The following is a 12,411-nucleotide window of genomic DNA, read 5'->3' on the forward strand; positions in this document are numbered from 1 at the left end:
CCTATTCTTGAGTGAGATTGACAGCAAAATCATCTACAGATGGCATGGTGAATTGAGTACCAAGTGCACCCTCAGTAGCATAGAAGGTAGAGACAAACACAGAATATTTTGAACTTAGCTTAGAGAGAATACTAAGAATTAGTTGTTCACCTTTCTTTTCAATTCCATATTGTTTTAACTACAACCTTAGTGACTTCAATTTAGTGAAGAAATCTTGGATTGTGTTGAAATTGCTTGGACTTCAACTAATTAGTTCATTTTCCAACATATCACCCCTCATTGAATCTTGTGTGCCAAATAGTGTTTCTAGCTTTAACCATATTTCATTTGGTGTATTCAAAGATTCAATGTGAAATAGCAAATTAGGAGAAACAAACAAGCACAATGTTCCATATGCCTCATCACATTTGTTAAACCACTTAGGCTTATCTTCATCTTTATCATTTTTAGTTTCAAGTCTCATAGTTATCCTTTTTAATCCAACTTTCGTTAAGTAAATTGTCATGCGTGATTTCCACTCAAAGTAATTGTATAGAGTTAGGATGGGCATATTTGTTTGATCCATGATGAAGAAATGCAAAGAAGAAATGTCAAAAAAAGAGAGATGCTAGCCACGACAATGCACTTTCAAAAAAGAATCGCCTCGATATGAGGTCGTATGAGAAAGTTATGATCCTCTGAAGTTTCCAAAATAAGAGATGTGCATAGTCACGGCTGAGCATCTGCAATTTCTGAAAAACTTATGCATGAAAATAAAAATAAAAACTCCACCAGTGGATAGAGCACAAAAAAATAGCCAAGGTCATAACTAGAATTGTCAAAATCAGAGTCTGTATGAGGAAGAAAGAGGCATTTGAAAACTGCATTCAAATTTGTGACTGCCAATGGAGAGGGGTACAGTTGTAGTTTTCCATGCTCAATTATACAAAATATATAGCTTACATGCAAAAACTAAAAGATACCCAAATAGTTTTTTGGTGCTACGAACAAAACCTAGAAAGCATTTTTCTTGCTAATGTATAGAAGATGTAGCTGTAGCGTAAATCAGATGCCTTTAACAATAAAAAATGGCTCCAAAAACCACGAAACGACCCCAGCAACCAAAAGATGACATGAAATTATTGAATTAGCTTCCTAAGTCCATCAATGGCATGCTAGAACTTGCAATACTGATTGAAAATTCCAAATATGCAAGTTGGTTGTCAGATTTGAGATTGAAACCCCAGAGATTCAAAACGTTTTTGTCAAACTTTTTTGATTCTCAAGATCATCCAAAGATGCAAGAGAAGAGCATACTTCATTTTTCAAAAACTACAATAAGATTTATTAGGACCCTCCCCCCCCCCCCCCCTCATCTCTCAAATAAGGAAACTAAAATATACTCTTGCACATAGAAAAGCTCTAATACCATGTTAGAATCTGAAAAGATTGATAACCCAGAAAACTAGTGCAAAGAATAGATATCTAAACTATGAATGCAAATGATACAAAATCAAAATAGAAACATAGAGTTAGTCTCTAAGAGAGTAATGCAAATGATGGAAGCAAAATCACTTTAAGAGGATGCAAAAGAAAATTGATCACAAATACAAGCCAGGTAGCATGCTTATATAGACTAGGAAGAGGGAGGAGGTGGCAACACCGACCAATAAAGAGCAACCACCTATCGCACTAAAGAGAGAAAAGTATCTTCCTAAGATAGCTAATGGATGCTCACATGTAGAATGGTGACACCTCGCAACCACTTTCTAAATAAGACATGCTTTATTAACCTAAGCAAGATTATTAAAAGTGTAGGAAAAAACTAGCAATATAAGGAAAAATAAATAACCCAGTAGGAAATTAAAAAACTACACTAACAATTTCTACTACTATTTTTTGTCTTCTTACCAAAAAAGGAACATTTAGAGGCCTTGTAACCTTCTCCATACTTAAAACATGTTCCCTTAAATTAGGATATATCTTCCCTCTTACTAGTATTATTGTTCCTAGAGTAGCTATTACATTCACTTCTAGTGTGATTGCCTCTCACTCTGCTATTACTATCCTCTTTCCATTATGGTTTGCCTCTATTGTGTTGCATTTTCAAATTTTCTACTTTCCCCTAAAGATCTACTTTTGCTTCTTTGAAATCTTCCTCCTCTTCCTCCTTTACTTTTCTCATGCTTCTTTGCCAACTTTTCCTTAGCTCTTAGGGCATATTGGTATGCTTCTTTCATACTTTCCATCTTCAAAAAATTGATTTCATCTTGAATCAAATTCCTCAATTCATTCAGGTATCTAGTAACTTTCTCAACTTTGTCATTAATATGTCCAAATCTGATGTGCAACTTGTAGAAGAAATATCTAGTCGTGTCCTTCATTGTCATGTCCTTCCACCTTAGGTTATGCATTTTTCTCAACAAGTTAACCTAAGAATAAGAAAGAAGAAATTTATTTTTAACTTATCAACCATCTTAACCCAAGTCTTGATATTTTCTTTTCCTCTCCTTTATCTATAAGTTTGTAAATGTCCCCACCAAAGAGATGCATACCCTTTCAATTTAGTGGCTTTTATCTTCAATTTCCTATCATTAGGGATACTTTCATAATCAAAATACTTCTCCGTCTTAGAGATCCAATACAATAAAGCACTAATATCATTTTTTTTGATATAATTAGAAGGATAAAAATATGGTCTAGAATTTTCTCTAGTCAAAACTCTCAAGAGCCTCTCATCATCTTGGTCCACTTAGAAATCACGATTATGTGCAACTATTTCTTTATCATCACTATAATCATCAAGAGGTACTCCTCTTCTCTAGGTTGTTTCAACATCTTCAATGCTTGCTCCAAATTATCTCAAGATTTCCATAAGAGCTGGATCTAGATTTCCTCTATCTCAAACCATTTTGACAATATTTACTACAAAAATCATAACCCTCTACAAGTTATAGATCACAAATTGTCTTCCACCCTACAACCAATCTAATTAGGGTTCTCCACAATCCCAAGTCTTCACAAGGAAAGAAAATTATCCTCTAATGCCACCTAACACAAGGGAGGAGGGTAGAATGTTTCCAAGGAAGCACTTTCCAACCACCTTGCTAGAGTTACACATGAAAGCCAAAAACAAGTATGGAGAACAAATAATTAATTTGGATTCCAATACATATCTGCTAGGACAATCTTCTTACAACATTCCAGGCATAAGCCCTACCTAGTTGCATCCATTAGAATAGAATTACAATGAGCGATCTTAGAAGGTCATACTTTCAAATTCAACTTTTGTAAATCTTAATATACTAACTTTCTTATTGCCTACTTACATCATATATCTTAGATATATAGCCATCAAGACCAAAGGGTTACTAAAATATACAATGTATTAAAAATAAGTACTTCCCCAAATGGAAATCAATGACCACACAACTAAGAAAAATAACACCTGCAAGCATAAGGATAGGTCCATGTGTGATCCAAAGAAGATGTCCCCAAATTAATGAGATGTCATGTAATCACAAGAACCTTGTAGAAGAAATTTACCACATGTTACTTGATATGCCAGCAAAGAACACACCTCAAGCAAGGAAGAAGGATAACTCTCCAACAAGATAAATTAGGTTCTATGAACACAAGGCAAGGATCCATGATAGGTCTTCATTAGGTATCCCACTACGTGGAAAGAAAGAACATTAATAACAAGTAATGCCCCTCAAAAAACATAGTAGAATAGGAAATGAAGGAAATATTTGGGTTGATGGAAGATTTCCCAAGAACTCAAGATGGTCTTGCATCACCAAAACTAGAGATTATTTATAAGGAATTGGAGCTACAAGAGACATCCAAGAAATCATATCATACATTTAGACCCTAAGAGCTTCAAACAACCAAGATAGTAGTTTATTTTATATGTAGACATATTCAACTTTCAAAAATTATCAATAAGGTATGGGATACAAATTTTGCATCTGCTAGGGTAGTTTTGTTGATATAATTAGATATGTATAATTTTTTGGGAAAATAAAGTTTTTTCTATGTACATAATCTTTGTTGTGGAACTTGCCTTTGTCATTGATGTCAAGGGGAAGTTTTATTGTAGGTAGTGAAAAATTGTAGTATGGTATTGAGTAGGAAGTAATAATAGTCATGAGGGCATACGAGATGTATAGATCAATTTTTAGTGATAACCCTGCTTGTTTTAGCATTTAGCACTTTGCAATTTTTCACCAAGTGTTGCCATCAATTTCGAAGGGGGGTATTGTTGGAATGTGATCAGATACAAGGGCATAAATGTATTCATTGATGTGAACCAAGGTAGTTGGTATGATCTCTTGACATCACATTCAATTTTGATCAAGTTTTTATTATGAAATTTGCACAAGTGTATTACATGAAATAGTGAATAAGTACATTATTTTTCTTTATGGGATTAGCATAATGAATATTATTAGTCACAATTTTTGGATATAGGTAAAATAAATTCTAATTATGATATAAGTATGTTCACCTATGTTAAGATATAGACTGGGACATGTCTTGGATGAAGAATAATTTGACAAGATATCTTAGAATTGAGGGCAAGTGGCAGTAATCAGGGTAATTGGCCTAAGGAATTGAATTACCTTGTCAATTCAGTTACTTTGAAATGTAGGTACAATATCCTAGAAGTTAATCTTTAGTTAGAAAATTCTAATATTTACTTTTGGTTAATGTACCACACATTTTTTTAGATAGTTGTCTAGATAATTATTTTGAAAGGATATAAAGAGAAATTTGTGTATTTTAGGTATGGATATGACATGCTGTAACGCCCTGCCAAGGGATCCAAAGAATTAACCTAGAGTTTCACTAAGTTTGGTAACATTTTTTTATTTATTTTTACATGAAAGTAAATACCATACATAACTTATTCACAATAATGGAAGCAATAGCAATGTCCATCTGAAAGTAAACATAACATACATAACATATTACATTCTTTAAAGATCCCTTAACGTTGAATTTCATACAAGAATCCATCTAGTACAACATCCACATGATATAATAATGATATGTCCAATGTTTAAACATTACATTTCCAAATGCTCAATCATCCTCTGTACATGTCACAGGGTATGACAAGCTCAAAGAATATACATAAGTAGAATAAGGTACATCATCCTATTCCAATCCATGATACATCAAAGTAGAGATAATCACATGATACATCATCATAGAATACATATACATCCATCATAAAGACCAGACAAAATAAACTAAGTGCATGGTTCCTCCCAACCGTTAATAGCATCATTAGACCATCGTGGGCCCTTGCCATCCCTCCGTGCGTAACATCCCAAATCACCGAAGAGATCATCGATATTAACATAGTAGGAATGTCACTCCTAACATATACAACATCATATGTAGAAAGTAATCTAACATGCAAATATAAGCATAAGATAACATCGTCTAACATATGCTAATCATCAATGAAAGGATACATATCCACCATCACGAAGGATGCATCAGCCACGATGTCTCAATGAGTCTCAAATGATAAGAGTGGAAAATACACTACCACCCGACTGCGTGGTACCTAAGTGGTCCACTCCCACCGTGTTGAGGAGATAATCTCAAGTCCCAAACAAGTTGTCAAAATCTCATAGCATAAATCTCTCTAGTCCAGGAATCCTAAAAGTATACTAACTCAAAGGTTCCAATCACAAACTAACATCTAATCCCAGAGGCACACAATGACATGTAGGAACCTACTATGCAAGCGGGAAAGTGTCATCGCATTTATCACATACAAGTTATCCTGGCAGTTAGCTAAACTCCACGGGTCCATACTGATCTCATGCGGCCACTAGTATCCTCTCATACTGACAAGGCATACTATGGAATGTAAGGTCGCAACCATGCGTCTCACTACTCCCATCCTAGCCTGTACAAGCGCTCAAGGCATGGGCGAGAACAAAACACTTATCTTTTTAGGTTCATTCAGTTAGTATTAGGTGTGAATGTTATCACTTATTAATCCAACTTACAATGAGTTACCCTGGCAGCCTCTTAGGGCCCCGACCCCCATTGCAAGCCACTTCCCATCACTACATGCAGATATCCTACCCTAATGCTTATGGAACCATAAATCTCAAAATTACAAAAGATAATCCATAAAATCATCAAATATGCATAAAAGCATCAAATCTCCATGAGCAAGCATCCATAGAAAATCATGACCACAACAACTCTCTATTGGCAACTGAAGTATCACTGATAACCAAAAGTATCCCATGGTTCTCAATGACCAAAATATATCTCAATCATACTGATCAAAGACTCCAAAAATGGTTGAGTCAAACATGTCACAACATGACATCATCAAGAATAAATCCACATTTTAGTCCCATCATGGCGACTAGAAAATAACCAAGGATAACTAATCGATGACCAAAAATAATAGTTAAGTCAAGTGTCTCATAAATAAAAAATCTCAATTGTAACAATCAGTATTCACATCCAATACATAGAGCATTCCATCACATAACCATGGTTGGGTTTATAAAGATCGAGATTAAAACATCATCATGACATCACAATCACATAACCCCCAAGCCTCTGGTAGACGTCCTATACTGGTCAACACTAGTCAACCCAAAACCCAAAACAATAGCATAAAGAATACACAATGTAAACACATGTTTTGGTTTTGCTAAGTTTTCAATTTTGAATTCAAATGCAAAAGTCTCAGTTTACGTTTCCCAAACTATATCAAGTGGAGAATTTCACGTTTTACCTAACCCATGTATTTGTTTGATAGATAAAAAGTTTCTCCATTAAACTTAATTTTCTAATTGATCTAATAATATTTTATTTATATAAACTCTGTTTGAAGATAGACATTTCCTATGAACAAAACTTTGATTATTTATTCTAATAATTAATCTTAATTAAAACTAAGTTTAATTAAATTAATTATTAATATCTCTTCATAATTGACAAGCTTAATAGCAATATTTTAAATCATTAAAAAGAGTGACCTATTAATTGAGAACTTTATCATTAATTATATATACATATATACTTATATACATATATATATATATATATATACATACATAAATATATATATATATATATATTTAATAGCATTTAATAATTAATAACATTTCAGCATTTAAAACAAAATCGAAACTCAAATCACATATGAAATAACGTTGCGGATTAAACCTTATATAATCTGAAACCCACATATGACTCAAAGCGATTTAAAATCACGCGGCTATTTAAAGTACCGTACTGCAGGTACACTACGGATCGCAGGTACACTGCGATCGCAGGTACCCTACGATCTCGCAGGCCTGCGGTGGGTGGGGTATATGATACTCGCCCAACATTTACATATATATATATATATATATATATATATATATATATATATATATATATATATATATATATATATATATATATATATATATATATATATATATATATATATATATATATATATATATATATATATATATATATATATATATTTTTTTTTTTTTTAAAAACGTTTTCAATGTAACGTTTTTTATAACATTTTTTCGAAACGAAATTGAAATCGCAAATGCGTTTTAATGAGTATTACTGCGATAACTCGCTCGACTTTCCAATTAATTAAATATATATATATGCATATGTATGTTTATATATATATGTGTGTGTGTATATATATATATATATATACAAATATACGCAGGGTTTTATACAGTATAAATTTATATACGAAAATACAGATCTGAACTATATATATATTTTTTCACAAAGAATATATATATATATATAAGTTTCCTACAATTATTTACTCTCTAAATTTTCTCTATAATTTTTTTTTCAATGAATTTGGCTACAATTCAACCCTAGCCCCGTATTTTTTCAGATCTATAATATTCTCAATTAAATTAACTACCCATAGAGAATGCATGCAATAACAATAGGAAATTCCTCAGAAGACATATGGAAGACACGAAGAAGACAGGGAAATGAAAGATGCGGAAATAGCATAAATAAAATCACAAGAATCTACCCGGATTCTGATGCTAAATCGCTCTTCCTCAAAAAACCCGCAGAGCAAGCTCCCTTCTTTCGAACTCTCGAATCCTCCAATGCTCCAATTGCACTCCAAACACTATGTCTAAGCTTCTAGGAATGCCTGAATATAAAGAGCTCTCAGGAAACCTCTAGAATGCTTCTAGAAACAGCTGAAAGGTGTCACCAACTAAGCATGGGTCTTTTCCAACCTTTTTGATGAGTCATAGGATTGTAGACACCACATTCTTAATTAATGCACTAACCCCCGTGTTGTTGACACATGAGAAATAGAAAAGTGCGTTAATTCCCATGCAAGCTTATAACTCCAATTTACTTTTTAAATAATTTCTATTTAAATTTTATAACTTTCATCTTAATTTTTATAACTTTTATTATTATTATTTTATAATTATTATTAATTTTAATTTAGTAATTTTCTTTTATTTAATTATTTTTCCTCAATTAATTCTCATTTAATTAATTATAATCAAAATATCAAAGATCATGATATTTAATTTTCTCAAATAATTAATTTATTAATGAAAAATTCACCATAGACCTCCAAAATAAAATATGAAAATCCCTCATAGAACAAATCATACAAAATCAGTCTAAAGGGTTAAAAATCACGAAATATGTCATCCGACATATTCGGTGGGTACTCAACTCTGATACTTGTCCTAACTCACTAGGACAAATGGTTTAAGGGTTTGGGATTTGGACTTGAGAATTTATCTCCCTTCTCTTATCATTGAGATAGTATAATAGGGTACGCTCATCCTGGCAATTCAGGGAAGTCGATACCCAATAAAACCATGCATGTACATACAATATATAATGCTAAGCTAAACAGACAATGGCAGGAAGTGGTGCATCGTGTAGATCCTAACTAAGCAGGTGACTACGACTCCCTTCCTTAACCACATCAAAAATGCCATACAATTAGAAAACACGCACACCATACACATGCAAGTATGGGGTAAGTATCCATAATAAAACACATGAGATAATAAACCATCTAACTAATCATCATTAATAACTGAAAACAATATAATGATCATCATACATACATGAAATGTAAACTCTAAATGATCTCATCATATATCAACTGAATCCATATCATAATATCTGATAGTCTCAAAACAATACCACTAATCCATCAACATAATACTAGTCCATCAAAGTCTGATAATAATAACAACAATGAGTCTAGAAAAGATGTGAACGAGGGTAGGCACTACACATGCAAACTTTGTGAATGATTATATGATGATGTTATAATGTTGTATTAATTATTATATGAAAGATTTTGATGAATGGTCAAACTTATATGTGAGCTGTGGGCGAATGCACCAAGTTGTGGTGCCAAAAAGATAACACAACTTTAATTTTGAAAATTTTAAAAGCGTGCACACAGTTTTAAAAATCTTATATATGGGCTGAAAACCCACAACCCATTCCATTTTTTCTTGTTTCATTTTGTTGGTGCTTTCTTTTCCATCTACAACGCACAAACATTTTGTAGAAGTTGAAGAATTTGCTCACTCTCCTCCTCAAAATGCCTCCTCGTTGCCGAAGATCAAGATCGCGATCATCAAGTACGTTTTCTACTCTTGTTTTTGCATTGTTTTGTATGTTTTAGCATTTTTTTATGTTTTTTTAGTTTTGCTTCAAATTTGTTTATTTATTTAAAATGCAATTGGTTTCTTATCAAGAAATGTGAATAATAAACCACCAAATCCCTAGCCTAATCAACAAAATCAAAATGAAAACCCTCCATAAGATCAAAATGAAAACCCTTTTGAGGAAGAGCAAGAACTTCTGCAACCTCCACCAATTGATAGACCTCTTCCTAGAACCCAAGACAATATAATCAATGAAACAAAAGGAGGTAAAAAAATGAATTAGAAGCAATCATTGGTAGGTTGAAAGCTTGCGGGAAAACTAATCATATGAGAGTACAATTGGCATCCTCCCTTGAGTCCATTATGAATCATATAGCTTTTGTTAGTGGTCAATTGGATATTTGGCATGTTAAGAGAGAAGAACAAAGAAGATATTATGCAAACAAATTATCCTATAAAGATGTAAGAAAAAATGACATAATGAAAGGTAACATATGTGCATTGTTTAAAAAGTCAGGACAACAAGACATTGTTAAACATACAACTAAAAGGTTCCCCATCCACTAGTGTATACATAATGATATTAGAAATAACTTTTTGGATAGATGGTGGGTGGTCTTTGATGCACCTCCTTGCAATAATCACAAGGTTCTAATGTATTTCTTAAACAAATTTTATTGTGAATTTGTCCTTGGGGAAATTCCCAATTTTTTTGACATGTTAGACTCTCAGGGTAGAGGTGGGTGGTCATCATTTGAGAGGCTTAGGGAAAATTGTAATCCTAATGTAGTAAGGGCACCCATTGTCAAGCCACAGGGTGAGCATGTCATTATTCCTTTAGTTGTAAAGGAACATGTGGAGACCAGTACTCTAGGGACTATCAATGTTTTGACGTAGACCCTCATTCATTAAGATAGTCCATTACTTTAGGAGGAGCCTTCTTTGCACCATGGTCATATGTGCATGTCATGTAGATCCTTATGCATGTTTGGCAGTCACGTTGGAGACACTATGGATGATGTGATAGTCATTGATGAGTTCTTGAGTGACACATTTTGCATTGAAACACAAGTAAATTACAATTATAATAAACTAATTTGATCACATTTCATATGTATAGTGAATGACTAATTAATTAGAATATCTTGACATTGTTAAAAAAATCCAAGGTAAGAGTTTTGATGGCCCTAGTATAGATTCCCCGACCCCATTCTATGTCTCATCGACAAGTCGAGAGGTATGTATAGATTTAATCATCTAAATTAATATTTATATTTATTAAGTAATCATATAAAGGATTTACAAAAAAATTATCTGTGTGCATTAGTTCTCTACTGGACCGTCAACATTCACAAGGGACTCTAAGCCTGGGCATGATACGAGCTTCATAGAGGTACATTTGTTTCATGTTAATTTAATTCATTTGATTATAGTATATTCTTTAAAAAAAACATGTAAATTGTATTATATGATTTGCAGTTGTTGACGTCTAAGACTCCTCATCTTTGCCAGTCCATCTATCATGGAGTTGTTGCCACGATGGCTATTTTAGAGCCATTGACCAAGGTATGAAAGATTTTTCATAGTTTTAGTTGTTATTTATAATAGTTAGTATTGAAATTTCAAATGGTATTTATAAGTATGATCGAGTGATTATATTGATTGAATTGTTGTAGGGTCTTATTACTCTTGATCATCTACGAGCCTTTGAGGTGGATGTACAAAGTGATTATTTGATGGCGGTAATAAAATAATTAATTTTGTGTGTAGATATATTTGATTTCAATGTATAATAATTATTGATTCATATATACTTTGTTTGTATAAGCTCCAGTTAAAGAGGAGCCTAAACAAGAGGACGAGCAAGTGTGTGAGGAAGACCCCATCATCCCCATCATCTCCCTCCATGCAACTACCGAAGACCTCTAGGGATTTGTTTCCTTCCCCTCATGGGAAGGAGAAGATATAGGGATGGACACATGTATAGGCATTAGTGGACATACATCTTGGATTTTATGTTAGTGGACATATTCAATATACATTTGATATATATATGACATTTTATATTTGATGTATGACATATATTTGATGCATGATGTTATTAGACTTACAAATTTGATGCATTAGTTTGTTCATGTATCACATTATTGGTTATCATGATATATATATATATTATTTTTCTTTTTTATGTTTTAAGTATTTCATGTATTTCATTTTAATGTAATTTGCATCCAAAATAAGGGTAGGAATCATTATAATAGGCTTTGATAGTATCTTTTGACATGTGAATAAGGTTTTGATATTAATTTGTATTTAAATTGTACAAGTTATGAGTACTTTTGATTATGCGTAACTTATTTGGAGTTTTTGTTGGGATGAGAATAGTGAAACTTGAATTCTTATTATTGTTATACAATTAACATTGAAGTTTGACTCTTGAATTGGTTGCATTATGTAAATGTCTAAGCTTGAATCTTAGTGTCATCATAAACATGTCAAGAGTTTATATATGCTTTATCTTCAGAACACGAGAAGACTTGAAATAAAAAAATTAATTTATTCATGGAATTTGATATCATTATTGTTTTCTTATCCATCTCTGTAAGAGCTTCATTCATGGAAACACATTATATATGCTCTTCTTATGATTCCTATAGCTATAGTTGTTGCATTTTTTCTTAGATATCTTTTGTTTGTTATTATCTTGGTGCAAGGAACCTAACAACCCTTGTTTTGGCTTTGT

At 32.5% G+C, this 12,411-nt stretch overlaps 1 protein-coding gene across 1 annotated transcript in view; it reads left to right on the forward strand.

Moving 5' to 3' along the window:
* Nucleotides 1–11,791, forward strand: part of LOC149541903 (uncharacterized) — a 48,414-nt gene extending 36,623 nt beyond the window's left edge. Inside the window, exons 3-6 of the mRNA XM_089795668.1 lie at nt 10,996–11,061; nt 11,148–11,234; nt 11,345–11,410; nt 11,497–11,791. Of these exons, the coding sequence (XP_089651794.1) occupies nt 10,996–11,061; nt 11,148–11,234; nt 11,345–11,410; nt 11,497–11,637 (360 nt within the window). The 3' untranslated portion in view covers nt 11,638–11,791. The remainder of the gene's footprint in view (nt 1–10,995; nt 11,062–11,147; nt 11,235–11,344; nt 11,411–11,496) is intronic.
* The last annotated feature ends 620 nt before the right edge of the window (nt 11,792–12,411 follow it).

Source organism: Cupressus sempervirens, chromosome 8 (genome assembly GCF_028749045.1).
Source record: "Cupressus sempervirens isolate cs-2001-9-10 chromosome 8, ASM2874904v1, whole genome shotgun sequence".
Lineage (NCBI taxonomy): Eukaryota > Viridiplantae > Streptophyta > Pinopsida > Cupressales > Cupressaceae > Cupressus > Cupressus sempervirens.